The sequence below is a fragment of the Etheostoma cragini genome, chromosome 11, assembly GCF_013103735.1.
Source record: "Etheostoma cragini isolate CJK2018 chromosome 11, CSU_Ecrag_1.0, whole genome shotgun sequence".
Classification (NCBI taxonomy): domain Eukaryota; kingdom Metazoa; phylum Chordata; class Actinopteri; order Perciformes; family Percidae; genus Etheostoma; species Etheostoma cragini.
The window spans coordinates 7,666,915-7,685,664 of NC_048417.1; the positions used below are offsets into that span (position 1 = coordinate 7,666,915).

Consider the following 18,750-nt stretch of genomic DNA (forward strand, 5'->3'; position numbering starts at 1 on the left):
CACTGCTAATGATCCATTCAGAGCCATGGTAACATTTCCTTGATACAAATAACTGTTATGTTCTGCCTCAATACAAAAGAACTATAAATAAAGGGTGTGAGAGAAAGGAAAATTAAAGCCCCACATGACCGGCCAAGACAAGCACCTGCTTTATGTTTCACAGTTCAAAATAATTCATATTAAATCAAAATGCCCATCACTAGAATCCAGAGCCAAAAGTAACATCTTTACATTACTGTTGACCAACACTCCAAACTCCTAAGATATTCAATTCACAATGACATCAAAAGAGAACAGCAGCGGAGCTCATGTTTGCCTTTTAAAAAATGTAATTTTTTAAATTCTAATTTAATTCTTGGAGCAGCAGCCGCCGTTTTGTATCTGACCTTGATAAACAACTTCAACAAACTAATTTTAGCAACAGTTTTGAGTGAAATAAGACAGAAAGTTATGGCTGATTTCAACCGGTTGCTGAACAGCTGCGGATTGGCTCCGCTGCGTGTCGGCCGTGACTGGCGGCTAAAGTCTTAAGGACCCACAAGATCTCTCAAATTCATGTAGAATAGAACCACAAAAACAACAACAGTTTGTTTCCATCTAGAGAGGTAGAGGGGAAACAACTCTGTGTTTTCAAGGTGTAGTGCAGGGAAAAATATGAATAACCGGAGGTTAATATTGTTTCTGTACTGAACTTCCTGTCCTGCACTTTCTGGTGTGGGCTAAATTTTTTATTTTTTTTATTAACAAAGACCAGTTACATAGCCAGTATGTATAGATCAAAGGTCAAAACCAGAGTGGTGTGCGCTGAATTGCAGCGGAGCTCTCCGGTGTCCTACAAAAATAGAAGTTCTGCGTATCTGCTCCTGAGGGCCGGCGTCGGGCCGCAGCCGTTCTGCAGTCAGTCAAAATACACACACTGACTTTAATAGAAACCCAATGACTCCGCCGCAGTTTTGGAGCAGATTCGCAGTCATTAGGAAATTATGAGTGACTCCCAATTTCCACCGGTTGCAGAACGTCGAGACGGAGACGGACACGGAGAGACAGGAAGTTGAGCACAGAAACAAAATAAAACATCCACTTAATTTTCAAAATAAAATAGACTGTAGGCTCACGGCAGATCATATTTCTTTGCGCTACACCTTAAAAACACAGCACAGAGTTGATTCCCTCTCTAATCCTCTGGATGGAAACAAACGGTTGTTGGTTTTTTGCTTCTATTCTACATGAATTTGCGAGATCTTGCGGGTCCTCGGGACTTCTGCTGTCAGTCATGGCCGCAGCCATTCTGCAACAAATCCGGACCTGGGTACTGAGCTGGGTATTGACAGACTGCGGAGCGGATCCGCAGAGGTTCTGCAACTGGTGCAAACTGGGGGTTTGGTGGTGGGCCAACAAAAGTCAGTGGTTTTTGTTGCCATATGCTCCACTATGTGGCTATAAAGCACATTACATTTTGGTGCATATAGTAAACTCCTGCACTATGTGCCATAGAAGCAAATTCCACTTTTGGTTGGCTCCTCATGAAAGACATATCTTTCAGTTAAAGCCCTATCTGCCGCTTAAATCTTTTTCAAAAACACATTTTCAAGATGCTACAATACATTGTAATCTAATATTACCAAATTTGGTGAACGTTTTTCTTTCAAATAGGTTGTCATGTTCTTCTATGTGTAGCCGAAAGACGTTAACTGCCATTACAAACAAATTGTGCATGCAACTAAATTCTCATGACAGTGGCAGATATAGAACACTCAAGTAAAAATGTAAATGTGATGTAGTTTCTGTAGGATATGTTGCATTGCATTGCTGTGGTTTCTTTTGCTAAGACAGTCATTTGATTCTATCGACCTATGGAATAACTATAAAGTAGACAGAGGGTAAACAACTGTGCCAACTTGGTAACTAAATTTCTGATTTCTGACTTTACAATTTGAAACTGTTAAGGAACAAAAGACAAAGATGATGTCATTCAGCTCACTTTACTGGAAAAGACAAAAAGTATTCAGAGCACGAGGCACTTTGAAACATTTCCAAAATTACTATTATGGGCACAGGCACAACCAAGAACTCCGCCAACCAACATCCCCAACCCCCATCCCACTTCTCTGTCTGTCTCCTGTCTCCACACACACACACACACACAGAGACAATGAGTTGTTTGTGAGGTTATTATCTAAGAGTGTCAAGTGGCCAGTCTTAAGCCCATCGTGCAACACTCAAGCCTTATCTGTTTGGACGCCAAAACTAGGTCTGTTCTTCCATCTCCATCCCTCTTCCTCCCCTGACCTCCACATATCAGACTCAAGCTAAAAGGCTAAAAGCATTCTTCAACATATACACCATCAACGGTACTGAAGAAGTGGAAACATACCTCCAGGCTCCTCTAACACAACTGAGCCCAAATAAGAGAGAGAGAGAGAGCTCATAATTCCCTTACATTTGTTTTTATGTACACAATGTCTTCTTCTGACTCACAGAGCTCTCCTTCCAGCATCCTTCCAATAGCACAATTACTAATCAGTGAGTGCAGCAGGTTTACTAGGCATGGTATTTTACACATTATCTTTCGTAAAGGTCGTTCATTAAACAACATTGTTTATGTGCAGAACTGTGGTAAGTGGATTGCATCATTACTGTAAGCTAGGGGGGAGAAGTTGCTTATTAAAATGGAAATATTCCGCCAGAACAACAATAACTTTAAAGTTTATGGTCTGAGGCTCATGTCCTTAGAAGTCCCGTGCAATGCTAATTTTCAGGTGTATACTAGAACATGTTTACATACTTTAATGTTTAAAAAAACACATTTTTCTCATACTGTCTGCCTGAATATACCTTAATTGACCCTCTGAATGAAAACGTTTTAATGCCTGTCTCTTTAAGCCACCTCTCGAAAAAGCCTCATCTGCTCTGATTGGTCGGCGTTTCCGGGTCTTTTGCATCTGCGCTTTCTGAGTCTCTGAGCCATCGTTGCAGCAGGGAAATAACTGTGCCTGCAATGTAGCGGCACTTTCAACCAATAAAAAGTATAGTTGTGACATCACAGCCGTATGGAAGTCCTGACAGCTTGTTTAAAAGCGAGGTTACTGATACAGTGGCTGTATGTATTTCTTTGTAGAGTGAAAGTTTTGACACTTTCACAGAATTTAAGTAGCCCCTACTTCTTAATTAAAAAAAAGACATGGAAATCTAACTTTTTACAATATGGGACCTTTAACAATATTGATTAATTAATAGTTGTTCCTAGCCCCCAAAATGGAAATGAGCACAAGCAATTGCTTAAATTTGTTAGACAATTGTAAAAATATAGGTGGGGAAAGTGACGAAGGAGCACGTTAACAGCTAACTTCAAAGTACTCTTGAGCATAGCACTTAACTCACTGACATTTTGTTTTGTTTTAAACTATGCTGTGCGAATATGACTGACTTGACTGACATTTCAGTAAAACAACTCACGTTTAAAATGTTTATTATAACATCAGAATGTTGTGTTCGGTGGCCAGACTCCAAACCTAATTGCTCCCAGCAGATTGGGTTTACACAAGATATTGGCAAGTGATGATAAAGTAGCTTCCCCATGGCCGGATGATGGGGTGATGCTGAAAGAGCAAGCAGCAATACCGGTGCGTGGCAGCAGCAGCGTTGACAAGCAGAGATGGGGAAATTGTGCAACTTAAGACCACCAAATGTGGGCAGAAAGGGGAGTGTTTTGTGTGTAAGAAAAAAGAAAAACTACCTGTACCGATATATTTATGTTCATTATCTATATCTTTCAATAAAAAAAGGTTTCCAAAAATAAATAAATAAAAGACCCCCAAATTGAGGGGGTGTGTTTGGCAAATGATGCGGAGAGTGAAGCATGTCACGTGTGTGTGTACGGCAGTGCAACTCGTTGACTGCTTGAACTAGCTCACAGGCGTCGCACAATTTCTGCTGCACATTCTCAGTGGCTGAGAAAGTATGCAGCGGTACAAATAAAGCCTTGCAGTGCTGGAAAGAATAGGCATTCTTAATGAAAAAAAAATCTACAATCAACAGAAGGTGGGTGGCATTGGCAAATACTGAATGACCATCTCAGAAAACATTACATTCATAGTCACCGTGCCAAACAATGTCCCTGAGTAGCTTAAAACACATTCACAGAAAACTAAGTCACACAATAGCCTGCAGGTCCTTATGGGTCGAGGACGCAACAAAGGGTTTAGTTTCCCCACCTGTTGTTTTAGAAGTCCCTAGACAAAGTCTCACATCCGAAAAATCCAGACACCAACAAGCCAATGACAAGTGCTGATAGCAAACCACAGGGACAGTAAGAGCCACAAAGATGTCTTCTATAGCGCTGCCAATACTGCCCTAAATATGGGACAACAGTACTGATTGGGATTGATTGAAGAACAAGCGTTGTAAGTTTCAATTCAATAGAATCCATGTCCTACACACCTGCTGTGTCAACAGAAACATGACTGGACTCATTGTTTGAAATCGAAGGTCAATCCAAAAAATAAATGGAAGTTGTAGTTTAGTTAATTAGTGGTAATGAATGAATCCAGTGGCAGTTATACAGTTTTTCATAGATGGATGAGGCCGTGTCCTAGAGATATTTTTTAAAAGGAATTTAAAGAGAATCCATTTCCTGAAAAGTCTGAGGGGAAAGTAAATAGTCTCCAGCTTCATCAGTTATTCGGACCCATAATAATGGGACAATATCACATGATAACAACAGCTGAAACAACAGACTGTATTTCTGGATTGTGCTGCACTATCAGGGACATACAGAGTAGCACATTTATTTTGGCATCCATGGTTCTGTTAATAAAATTCCTGTTCATTATGTGCAATGTTATGTGACTAAGGGGAATGAAACTCTTCTTCTGTAAAAAAAAAAAAAAAAAAAAAATCTGGTTCTTCAGAATTTTTTTTTTTTGCAGCAATAAAAAAATCCAGCCGACGAACCAGCCAGTCCTCCTGCTTCACAACATCATTCTCATTAAGGCCAAAAGTATGTGGACACTCCTATCTACATTCACAAAGCCAGGATCATAAAGATATGGTATTCTCAGTTTGGTCTGGAAAAACTTCCCTGGCCTGCACATATCCCTGACCTACGCCTTTTAAATGAACTGAAACACTGACTGTGAGCCAAATAGTATTGCCCAACATCAGTGAAAGCTCCAGTGGCTGAATGGGAGAATCCCTGCAACCAGGTTCTTCAGGAAAGCCTCAAACCAACAGACAGAACCTACACTCTCTTGCTAATACTGGACCAAATGTAAAAACAAATCCTTCCACCTTTAATCTCCAAAAAGGCAGCCAGGATGTCAGGTAGAATAAAAAATAAAAAAGGTCTTGACAGATTCTGGTTCAGTGGGATTCCCCCTCCCCTCCACCCAGCAGCAGCTCCTGCATTTATTGCCTTTGTAAGCATTTTCTGGCACATGGATGCCCACTCTGCCCAACTTTAATAATGTTGACCTTTCTGCATCAAAGGCAATGTGTAGGTCTAACTGTGTATACCGTCACCTCCTGTGTGGTCAGGATGAGCATGTATACTTAATGACAAGGGAATATGAAATTTCTCTAGCATGCATGCCTCTGCGTCTTGTGTAGAAAGCGTCACAGTTGAATTAAACATCAGTATTATACAGCCGGCCATGATCATAGCTGTTTCAGTAAGCCTTAATGATCTATGTATAGTGGGATGTGATGAAGGGAGCGACATACGCAAACACAGACACCCACATGAGCAGAGGCTTACAGCATGCACACTGGCCATTCATCCATATGGAAAACTGTTCCGATCTGCAGGCGCTCAGTCCAGACAGGAGGGAAACTGTCATCTGATTGGCAGCATCAGGAGAGAAAACTGTACAGTTGATTGGAGGAAGAGCCCCAAAGACACCAGCTCTCTCAAAAACACACGCCAACACACATCCACACTTGTGCACACCCTTCCCCCAGCCTCTCCTTACTCCCCAGAGAAGAGTGCACGCTCAGCCCACTCAAGTCTCAACGTATTCTGTGGGTGTTTATGAAGAGATCAACCAGCCACGACACAACAGAAAAGCATGGTTTACAAGTGTCAGGCGAACCTCTTCACTCACCGCCTCAGAGTCTTCAAATCCATGAAGGTACAAGTTATCGTACATGGAGGAGTGGATTTCCAGAAAGCAGCTATTCGGCGCAAAATTGGCAGAAGCAGTAAACAATCAACCTGTTCCAGAGAGGATGGTGATGAGGACCAGGGGAGTCTCTTTCTCCACATAGACCACAGAGCAACCACACCACACCAAAGCAGCAGATAAAAAGAAAGAAAAAAAGGTGGAGCCCTGTGTCTGCCTGATGCTGAATTGGATATTATTGCCCCTGAGCTGAGCGAGCGTTGGTTCCCATTATTGTAAGACAGCCTGGTTGTCCCCAGAGGCGGAGCGGACCTGGTATTTCATCTGCCTTCCAAGCTCAGATCACACAAGCCAATCCTTTTCTCCATCATTGGCTGATGACAGAGGGGGGATGCTGCTTGCCGATTGGCCGGGGGAGGCTCCAGTCAGGCTGTCTGGCTGTGAATAAGGAAGAGGCAGAGAGGGAGGTGGGGGTCTGCAGCCCGAGGAGATCAACAACCAGCAAACTCTGTGTACTCTGTGCATGAATGTGTGTATATTTAAGGTAATCTTTTAACCTAAACACCAAACTGCAAATGCAGAATGGCAGCAAACAGCTGAGGGATGGGAGACAGGGGGGTTGGCCTGGTGAAGTGCGTGCCCAAGTGCAGAGGCTCGGTCCTCCAAGCCGTGGCCGTGGATTTGGTTCTGACCTGCGGCCCAACCTGCGTGTCGTTGCCCCCCCCCCCTTCCCCTTTTATGTCTATCACACTGGGGCCATGAAATCAATATCATTTAATAATAATAATATTTTAATGATAATTAATTTGCTTCATTCAATAAACATTTGTTAAAATACATTAGGATCCAAAACAGAAAATTAACAAGCAATAGACTATAGAAATAGAGTATGACCCCGTTTATGAGCAAATTCCTTGTTGAAAACATTCACAGAATAATGGAGGAATGGGAAAGTAATTGCTTTTTTACTTATGAGAAATATCTGATAGTTTTTTTTATTTTACCAATTCTGCCAAAGGCCTCAGTGATTTGTTTGCTGACACTAATACTGACTACTGAATGTTCTGTTAAAGAATTATGATGATGTGCCTTAAATGAAATATTTAGATCACAAAACAACAGAGTCTTACATTAGGGAGTCAAAGCAATGGTAGAAGTCATCTCCAAAAAATACAGATGTGTTTTGTGACTTCTTCAGCAGAGGAAGGCCTTTGGATACAGCTGAAAGCTTCGGTAATTGCTAATTGAGTGAGCCCTTTTGTTAAGGATTTTTATGAAAGTGTGTTTTCCCGAGGTCAATGAACCTCCACAGTCAAAGATTAAAAAGATTAAACAGACTGAAAACACACCCAAAAAGTTAATTGGCTAACTGAATTGTGAAGAGAAACAAACTGGCTGAACTTAATGAAAAGCTAAAATATTCTAATCAAACCCAAATACTGTAAAAGCTGTCTAGATGTAAATTTAAAATTAGTCTGATTCTAATTATTTTAATTTATTATCCTGCATGTTCATACAACTACATACAACTAAAACTTAAATTGTCCCTGCTAAATGAACCAACACGTAACATATTATTTTTCATATTATCCAATCAGAGTGAAAACTGCAAGAGAATATTATTTGTTGTGTCCGGGTCTAAGTTGCTTTTGTGACCAAGTAGAGCAACAGCGCCCTCTGCTGACAAACCGTGTTACAGAAGACGCACCTTCGCCTGTTAGAGGATGCATCTTCATCAAACCTGCCACATTTTTCTTTTTACCATCCTCTTAACAAGCACCTCTCAAAATATCTGATGGCTTCATATCCATCAGATATTCTAGTGGTGGGACAGAGGTGACACATCATAGAACTGATACTCAGATAGTGACCTGTATCTGGAGACCTGAGCAGCTCTCAGCCACCTCTGGCCTATTGAAGTACTTGTACTTCACAGTAGATGAAGGAGAAGCCATTAAAGGTGCTGTGCTAAATGATGTCGGGTGACGATACTTCTTGTTGATGTTCAAAGGATTTTCAAACAAAACAAGGCTAGCTCGCCCGTCTCTTATCCGTCCTCTCTCCCTCCCTTACGTGCTTCCAGGCCCTAAACCCCCAAACCCCCACCCTTCCAACTCCTTCTTGTTGGTTATTGGCTGGAACACTGGTACACTGTTTGTTAGTTTTAGTGGGGCAGCTAGCAGATAGTGAGGAGATGTTTGCTGTATGTGACAAAAATGTTGTTGTTTAAAAAACACGTGACATCGTTTAGAGCATCTTTAAGAATCAGTGCAACAAGGCTGCTGGTGCAGGATGTAGCACATTTCTGAAGAAAGATACTGCTGTTGATGTTTAAGGTTGTGCACATTTTTACTCCTTCATATACTGCTGGGTAGTTTAATATACAGTATTGCATCACATTCCATAAGATCATCATACATTTGGAGCGTGGCTGTACTTTAAGAACCACATTTCCCTAAAAGGTTTTCATGGTGTCAAAAAAACATCCTTGTGTTAAGCTTTGTGACAATGTATTTTCCAAGAAGCTTTTTAAAAACGTTATTTAGCTTAAGAAGTAAGATAATCTGGGCGCCCGGGTAGCTCAGTTGGTAGAGCGGGCGTCCACATAGAGAGGTTCCCTCCTCAACGCAACAGGCCAAGATTCAACTCCGACCTGCAGCCCTTTGTCATTCCCTCTTCTCTCTCCCCTTTCATTTCTTCAGCTGACCTGGCAGTAAAGGCCAAAAAATGCCCAAAAAATAATCTTGAAAAAAAGGAAGTAGGATGATCTTCTCAACACATCAAGGAAAACTTCATCCTTCAGTTTTTAAGAATTCAAAATCAAAACAATTGGAGATAAATAGATTTCCTTGGACAGGAAGGGGATGGAAATGCATAATGTGAAAAGTAACTAAAGCTTGCCTCTGATGTAACCGAGTATTAATAATAAGATTAATACGTTTTTTTTTAGCACCTTTAATAAAATTAAATGCAGCTTAAAGGGCTTTTCAGTATGGTACTAATACAAATTAAAAACACATTAAAGAAAAAAGCAACATACATATAAATGTCAACATACATTAGATAAATAAGTTTATTAAAATAGAGTATTATAATGTTGCATAAAATGGTACAAGTACATGAAATTTGTTACTTTTTATGAATACTTTCTTTCTTTTAATGTGTTTTTTGTATTTCTCTGTCTCAGTCTGAATTGAATTTCTTTGTGATTCAGACGGTTGGTCAGACAAAATAAGCACTTAAACTGTAAAGTGAAAGACATTCTTCAATTTCTTTTACATTGTCTCAATTAAGCAATAAATCCACTAATTTAGAAAAATACATTAACTGCTAATTAAAATAATTATACATTGCAGCTCAAGTGTGTATGCATGAATTGGTTGTATCTGTTGAAACTTTGAGTAGATTCTGTTTATGAATCCCAGATTTAAGATACAGACCTGAGACACAGTGATAGCGTACACAGCTGAAATATGTTGTTTTCAAGTGTATATTCATGAGTAATCTTGTTAGGTGGTCTCCAGGGGTTACAGATTTACTCAAGAGGCACTGGCAGACTAGTGCGTGGTGCCAGCAAGAGCTATGAGAGCAGTGGCCAGACCCCATCAAGTCATTTACGAATTGATTGCTGCTGAGTTGAGCCATGCGACCTACAAAAAAGGATTAGCCTTGCAAAGAAGCCCCTTCTTTATCACTATGCAGAGAGCAAGCTAAACACTTTGGTCGAAGGGATTTCTGTGTTTCATGTATTGTAATTCAGAAATTAAATTTGATTTCTGGAAGAAAGCAGTGGCATCATACACTTTGTCATCCCAAAATGAGACTTTATTCAAATCTGCAGGCTTTAAATTTCTAAGGTGGGGACCCAGGATGTGAACATGGGCTAAGAATTTAATTCAGAATTTTTAAAGAGGTGGTGATGAGGTTTTAAGATCACAGCTGCATTACTGCTACAACTAAAAGTCAGTTTCAAGACAGCCTCAGCCCATTGGAAACATTGGGTACACATTGAGTTCATTTTATTACTTTTCATTTGTTACATTCATAATTTTTATTACTTTTCATCAAATTCTTTGTCAACTCCACATGCTGTCTTCTTTTTTTTGTCTTTTAGCAGCTCATTTTCCATTACAATAAACGCACTGCAGTAGAAATGTATGTAAAATTAGGACACTCTCATCCATATAGTTTAAAAAGTGCCACTACTGGTAATAAAGAAACTCCTTAAGATACATTCTAGACTCATACCTGCATTTTACTAACCCATATGCACTGCAGAAAAGTTGGTAGATGTCACAAAGTTCCGCCATTGTGCTTCATTTAGTCTGCTGCTGACCTTATTTCACATAGGGATGGGATTAATTGCATTATGCTGACATGTACAGTTTAGTCCTGAGAACACTGATGCAGGATATATGAGATAGTCATCATGTGCATACAAACACATAGCTTATATTAGTTCTCACCAAACACAAATAGCAAAGAATGTGTAACCAGAGCAAATGTCCTCTGTGCCACATCAACGTTGCAGCTTTGGATTATTCCTGAGAGCAAACATCTGCCGAGCTTTGGCATCCTCTTATCATGAAGCTCAGAGGTCGGCCCGGAAGCCGTTCAGGCAATTGCTCAGCGATCGTGCGGAGAAGCATCTATCCACACATCCGTACTGCATGTAGAGAATCAGCTCTTTACCAGCACCTCTCTGTTAGAGATCTGATCTGCTCAGCGTATCATGTGTTGACTCATACTCATCAAGCATATCTCCTCAAATACATTCCGGTCTTTTAGTTTTCTCTTCCAGACTTCCTTTTCCCTTAAATGGACTGATCTGAATGAGGACATCCCACAGACTCTGGCCCTGACAGTGGCCATTTCCTCCGTTAACACTAATACTTAAAGGCCCTGTATTGTTATTTTTTATCAATCAGCTTCTTTCTCTGAGTGAGATCTACAAAAGTTTCTGTATATCTGTATGTGTTCTTCTTGCTGGTTTGAAGTGGGTGCAGTGAGATTAGCAATATTTGAGTCACAATGTGATGACAATCGTGCGGTTGTTTGCCTATGTTGCCAATACAGTCAATCCAATCTGATCAAACAACACCCCCACAGTCCTAATGGAGCCAATTTGCTGGGTTTCTGTGATGGACACTTGATAAAAAAATTATTTTGAAGGTTTTTTCCAACTATGATTTGTGTTCATTTAGCCATTAATATATAATGTGATAGAGAAATACTTGAGATTTCAAATCAAGTTTTCAGGGGCTTAAACACACCCCTAAATGCAACACAAAACCCTAATTTTGTTCTTAAAGTCAGCTCCACATTTAGGAGTTAAACAATTGAATGGGACCTGAATAACCCCATTGTCTAGGCTTTTGCTATGTGCCAGTAAAGCATGATTTGAAAACACAGACCTGAGATAAGGATGAGGATTGAGGTCCCGTCAAACTTTCTCTGAATGTTATTTAAGTCTAATCCCAATTTTTTGGAGAATAAATCTGATAAAACTTTTATTTATAGAGGCAGCATTTTTCTCAGCGTTCTCTTCTTTTATGTAAGCTTTTATTTAAAAAAAAGAAAACATTGTACTATCTGCTGATAAGGAGAAGGAGGCGCAGTTTCCTGCTAAACAACCTTCAGGGGTTGACCCCTGTTGTTGATGGGCAGCTGTTACTATGGTTACACAGGGAATCAAAGAGAGCCCACTGCTCCTCTTCTCACCTGATGACGATCACACCGGTGATGACACAAATTACAGCGGGGGTGTTAAAGAAATCTGCGAGCGTTTATTTAAGGAACGCAGTGAGCAAGAGATTTTATGTGTACATTGTGTCTTACTTCTTTTTTTATCCGTTCTTTGTTTTAAATTTTCGCCTCTTTTGTTCTGTCTATTACATCTTGTTCTTCCTCCTTCCTGTGAGCCACATAATTACTACGTGCCGCTTTCATGCAGTGGGCATTCAATAATTAATGGCAGATATCAACAGGTTGAATGTAAAGTACATACACTGTGTGTAATTAAAACACAAAGCCATAGAATAACTAACTGTACAATTCATGAGAATCCAACATTTGCCTTGTAGCTATACTGTCTATACTGAACAGGTTTAGTTGAAATGCTATTAAACAAAACATTAGACTAAATATTGCCTCAAAAATGATGATATGTGTGACCTTCAATGCCTCAGGACTCATCTACTCCCCCAATACACTCTCACACGTACAAACATGACCTCCATGTGATAGAAAATGTGGCAGCCACAGATAGGAGCACTTGACACTGTCATCAATCACAGGCTGGATTTCACAAGCCGTCTTGCGCATTTGTTCGCATGTCCACATCCAAAAGTCTTCGACCTGATTCGTTTTTATTTGCCGTTACTGCATCTCATCAATGTGACACATGATGGAGAAGTGAAAAAGAAAGAGAGGGTGACAAACTGTCCTTGTGCCGCTAAACGGCCTCTGCAGCCTCAGTTCCCTTGGTAACTTGTTAGTAGGATGTCAACGGCCAGGGTAATTCTCCTGTGTATTATGAATTACAGAAAGGACTTAATACCCGAAACTAATTTGAATTTGGTTTTATACTGGCATATGTAAAGGAGGCGGAATTCAAACGGCCCTTCCTAAACCCATCCTTATAAATTAAACGTGACTGATAGACGCCTCTTAAGCAGCGGAGCAGGCTGAATTTCCAGGCTGATACAAATCAAGATCCTCCTTTCCCTAAACTACAGCAGAGGCCAAAGGCTTTGGTCTTGGAAACATACTGTTTGTTGTCATACTGTTTACACTGCTGCCAGAAAACTCACTTTTTCACAAGTTTTTACAAAAGATAAGGAGGAATTTTAACAAAAGTCACCAAATGTTCACCATTCACTGTCAGTGCCGAGATTGGTATGGTGCTTTAGTCTATCAAACGGATAAATGTGTTCACAGACTTTCACAGAAAAATAGTCAGACGTTTCATAATTCATAATCATAATTTCAGCCAGATTTGATGTTCAAATGCATGAAAAGGTTATGTTGATCCCAGTAAACGGCATCCTTTGGAGGTGAGGACAGCTCAACATATGCTGCCAAAATAAATATGAGAAAAAAAAAATCAGCTGAATCTGTTTATTGATCAGCCCGTCTTTGCTATACCTTAGACTCTCACCAATAGTGGGAGGAGTTTCTCCCCCCCCCCCTACTGTCCTACCTGTCTGAGGATGAAGCTGGTGGAGGTGGTGCTGCCGTCGGACCTTTTCAGCCGGCTGCGTCTGGAGTACGTCCCTCTGTTAGCCTGGCGAGGACAAAACACACATACAAACACAATTCTGCTTTTCATATTCTGTATTTATGATTCTGTTGTTGCCGTACCTTCCCTATATTTAGGCTACCCCTTACTCTCTTCCACACTAACTCAATGTCACCTTTCCTCCAGCAACCCCCATTAAACGCAAGATTTCGGTCCCTGCGGAGGGGGGGGTATCTTTCACTGCTTTCTTAGACAAAAATCCATAATACATTTCTCTTGCATGAACGTGGCTAAGCTGCCCAGATGCCCTCTGTTTGACCCACTTTCATATGTAGCCAGTTTGTTTTAGTGCTTGAGGAATAAATGCGGTAACACTTCACCTGAAACACAAGAGGAGGGGCTGATTATGATAAATGAGTGTATGTGAGACATTGGGGTGTATCTGGGGTAAGTGAACGCTAGTTCTAAAACAGACTGCTGCTTACTTGGAACTGCAGTTATGTATTACATTCATCTAGCACTGCAGCAAACTGTAATTGTCATTGTCCATTAATATGCTAATCATTTTTGGTAAAATTGTGAAAAAATGACAATCAAAGCCAAAAATGACATCCATAAATTGCTTGATTTTTTTCTAACAAACAGTCCAAAACCTGAACCTAAGTTCCATGTTACACGCTTTTTCTGGGGCTTTCGAATGTATCACAGGGTCCTTGTCAACAGATTGAATGTTCTCAGTAGCCATGTTTAATCTTTCCCAGATTACTTTCACATTAGACAACAACAATTTGAGACACTGACACTTGAAACACTTACATTTAACAAGCTGGGACTGGGTAATGTTAAGTATTTTATGCCTAAAAATGACATAGTCAATTATCAAAATAAAGTTAATCTTCTGCCAAACAACTAATTGATTAATTAAATCAATTGCTTCAGCTTTACAATCAAGAGCATTGATTATATTACCAATTTCTCTGCTGTTTATTTCTTCTGATGGTGTCTGTGTTCACTTGCACTTTGCAGACCCTCTAGACCCTAAATACTATCTTTCTGTACATGTCCTCAGTAGGTTATTTATCTTTTGCACATATAATAGTAATGCATGCATTTAAGAGCACTGATAACACAAGTAGGCTACTGACGCAGAGGTACAAAAAGCCCTGTTATGTATCGACAATCTTTAAAAAAAAAAAAAAGTCTGTTTCAGTAGTAAACATATATATCTTTTGTGGAAAAAGTGACTTTGACTACCTTATATATCATGAGTGGCGTTCCATGAGGAAAATATTTAATAATTAAGAACCTAATTTCTTTTTGAATAAATCAAATTCGCAACTTACTGCAGGACCTGTGCTTGTGTATGATTAATTGCACCTCAAGGGGCTCATTGGGAATGATATAGGCCTAACATGCAGCTTTAGTTAAATATAGAGCAGAATGATGAGTTTGGTGTAGTTGTATTTTAAAAAGTTAAAAACAAAGTTCTGTAAACAATGTATTTCTGTTTCATGTAGGCCTGTATTTTGCGGCCAGATTGATCCAATACTGAAAGCCTTAATTAGCATTCCACTACTTAACATAAACCCAATCTTCTAAAAGTTGTGGATCAGGTCAAGACTGGCATTTATAGAACTATAGAAACATAGAAGATATAGAAAGAAGCATTTTGCTTCACAACAGGAATTAACCTTCTTTCTCCAACCCCTGGCTGTCTTAGACTAGGTTAAGAGAATAGAATGTTGATTCCTGTGTTTTTGTGAGAGTTTCTCCTTTACATGATAGCTTTGGATCTGTGTCAGCACGTTAGAGATGTCATCTATACTTTTCTCAGGTGGCAAAGACAGCCACTGAGATGCCCTCAACATGTTACCAAGCCAAATACGGACCAATGAGAATGGGTTTAAATACACCAGGTGAAAAGGAACCGCCCCCAGGTGCAGGGGATATATACGTATGATTTACAAAGGTTAATGGCTGTCCGATGTGTCTCAGAAGAGGGAGCATCATGCAGTTCGCTGTCACCTGCAGTGTTCTTATGTCTTGTGTCGTATTGTCTTTGCCATATCATCTTCATCATCCAATTTCATTAAACCTTGTGTTAGTTCTTCGGAGAATTCCCACAAGGTTTAATAAAACCGGATGATTTGACGTGGACAAAGAGAGGCTAGAGGTCCAATATTGGACCTCTAGCCTCTCTTTGTCCTCATCAAATTAAAGAACACGAGTTATTTAGTTTTTTCTAACAGTGTCCGTGAGGATTGGAGTTCAGTTCTTACAATCAGTTTTCGATGTTGCCGTTTCAGTAGGTGTGTAGGTATTGATATCCTATAGCCGAACACATTTTTTCAATCAATAATAGCCTATTCTTCTTATTAACCTGTTTGTCTGTGCTTATAATTCATTCAAATAACTAGGCCTATAAGTAAAGACAAGTGGAAAAGAGCCTCGGTGATTTCACGTGATTTGTTTTTTTTCCTACCTGAAACACGGGCTTCTGCATCCCTTCTCCTATCCCGTGTCGGGTGTAGATGTGCCGGGACATCTCAGCCAGTTCATCGGTCCAAGGCGGAGGCTGCCTCTCCGAGCCGCTCCACTGGAACTGCTGCTCGGGTAGTGGGCAGTGGACCGCGGGCTCCAGCTTTGCTCCGGTTCCGCTTCACGATAACAGAAGAGAAGAAGATGTGTCCCACTCTGTAGTAGGTCTACACAGAATTGATGCAGCCCGTGTATCTAACCCTCCCCCTCCACATATAGCATACAGTAGTGCTGCGTTCAAAGACAACGCAGATATTCTGAATTTTAGCAATGCAGTTTGAGATGAGCATGAAGTTCCTTATGCCTAGCCAAGGAGCCATCAATCCTTCACCTCGTTTGAGTGAAATGTCCAACTAATCTAAACGAGTTGTAGACTACACGTAAGAAAAGGCTTATGTTTAAACATTGTTATGTTGACACCAGTACACTAGTGTCAGGAACAATCACTCTGCACCATGTAACACTAAAAAAGCATCCACTTTAGCCGTAAATTATGTTTTACGGTTTGCATTCATAACATTTTAATATCATCACTGTCAATAATAATCTAAGCACACTCTGTATGCCATGTAAACAGTTTATAGCCAAGTTCCATATCCACATAGGCTACCTTATGTTACCTTTAGCAAAAGCCTGTTGCATAAACCATTCTATCATTATTCCAGCACCCTTTGCACTATTGTCTTTTATTCATTATTGTGGGTTTTAGCTGTATGTGTATTTTTGTACAAATTCAATTACTTGAGCCCCTACTTGCCCAATGATGCCGATTGTCATGTTGGACTTTCCGAGGTGCATGTGAACGCAGCCTACACACTTCACCAGCATGACCTGGCTTGAGAGTTCAGGCAAATTCATTCTCTTCACTGCATCAAAAACAAGAATCCTCATAAACAATTTAACAATGCAATACAAATAATGTAGGCTAGGTTATAAAGAAAAAAACCAACTTCTTTTTTTTTAAACACAAGATGAATGGTATGAATATTAACATGATATTGACATGCTTTTTTCACTTGCTGCACTGATTACGTCAAAACTCCCTCTCTTCCCATCATGCTTCTTCTTCAGCCCTGTAGTAAATTCAACACTTAAGAATTAGATACAATATGGTTAAACGCTTCCTTTCTCTGATCTTTCCATACTCAGTCCTGTCTGTAAAAATCATCTTATTTTCAGCTGCTAAAATGGATACTTTTAAACAGAGGGACAGTATGGCTCTTACATTTAAATGTGTTTTTATAAATAACATCCTTCTCAGTTCCATGGACTTGGTCTCTAACTTCAACATCACTAAGTCCAGTTTTTTCAGATTTCTCCAGGTTCGTCATTTCATTCGAACACACGTCTCATCATTTCTTCCATTGCTTGAGCATGATCTGACCTAGAGCATACTACAGACCCCTCTAACCTTTAAAGGCCACATCTCTAACATATACAATTCAATTATGTCACTCTGCAGTATATCCATGGATCCTGTCAAAGCAAAATGGGAAGACGAATTAGGGACACATATATCCGAAGCTGTATGTGATAGGGCTCTAAGCTGGGTGAATGGGACCTCTTCTTGTGCATGTTTGAATTTGATTTAATTTAAAGTTCTTCAGCGAGATATGGCCAAGATATACTCGGACATGGAGGACATCTGTGTAGAATGGACGTAGTGGATCTACTCACATGTTTTGGTCATGTTCCATGCTGAGAGAGTTCTGGACATCAATATTTAAGGTCTTAAATAAAGCCTTTGATTTAACACTTTATGGAATAAATATTTAGGGAATGGAAATCCTCTACACCACCAAAAGCCTCCACCTGGCTTTCTGATATTATGATGTTTCTAAAAAAAGAAAAAAATCAATTACTCTCTTAGAGGATCAACCAGATCATTTTACAAAAATCGGGACCTTTTACTGGCTAACTTTGAGAACCTACTACCCTTTCCTCTTAATAACTGCTAATTATAGGAAAGCACAATGTTTACATTATTTGCTATAATTAACAATAGAAGAAAGGTGGGTTTATTTTTTCTGTCCTTTTCTCGGCACAAGGGTTTGTGTTGTTGGTGAGATGGGGCTAACAAAAATATGTCTTGTTATAATTGACATTGTAATGTTGCAGTGTATATTGTACTTTCTCTAAAACAATAAAAATTCTTCTAAAAAAAAAAAACAAGTGCTTTTTTAAAAACATTTTCCATAATGATGACTGGTGACTTTAAGTTTCTTTGATGATAAATAGAAAATATTTGAATATATGCAATACACAACATATTTAAAGTATTTTACGTTCAATCGCAACCCAACACAGTCACTTACTGATTAAGTGCAGTGAAGAAGAAAACCTAAAAAAAGGCCAGTTTTATCCCAGCAAATAAACTAGGACAAACAACAGATGATGAAACCTCCTCTGTCATCCTCACCAGCTGTGCTGTTTTCAGACATTCTCACTGCAGGTCTGTGGAAAGCCTTAACACTATGTACTATCTTGGTGGCATCCTGGAGAACGGCCTGGTGTCTGGCTTTGAACATTGAATCATAGAGTGAAACAGGTTTTGATGTTTGCGAGGAGATTTTACAGAGAGTACATATACATCTTCAATCTGCGCTGGACACAGCTTTATGGAATGTCAAAATCTCCATCGAGCTCACTGTACTAAAGCTCGGCTTGCAAACATATTTGATATGGTGTCTCCCCTTCGCAAACGATGCCAACAAGCCACAGAAAATTATTCACACGTTTTGGAGCTGTCCTTCCCTGACTAGATTTTGGTCTGAGATCTTTGGTACTTTATCCGAGGTAATTGGAAGGGATGTGACTCCTGATGCCTTAACTGTTATGTTGGGTGTACGGCCT

The 18,750-nt window shown here is 39.8% G+C and overlaps 1 protein-coding gene across 6 annotated transcripts in view; it reads right to left on the reverse strand.

Annotated features, from left to right (window-relative positions):
• cacnb4a (calcium channel, voltage-dependent, beta 4a subunit) overlaps window positions 1–18,750 on the reverse strand; it is a 61,948-nt gene that overhangs the window by 33,767 nt on the left and 9,431 nt on the right. For 4 of the 6 annotated variants that reach the window (XR_004658511.1, XM_034885357.1, XM_034885356.1 and 1 more), the window contains exons 1-2: window positions 15,842–16,091; window positions 13,321–13,404 (exon numbers count right to left, since the gene is read on the reverse strand). Coding sequence is in view for 5 of the 6 variants with exons in the window: in XM_034885357.1 (XP_034741248.1) it covers window positions 13,321–13,404; window positions 15,842–15,904 (147 nt within the window). In the remaining variant the exon portion in view is untranslated. Of the gene's footprint in view, window positions 1–6,101; window positions 6,467–13,320; window positions 13,405–15,841; window positions 16,092–18,750 lie in introns of those variants that run through there. The other 2 variants (XM_034885358.1, XM_034885360.1) reach the window with 2 other exon arrangements.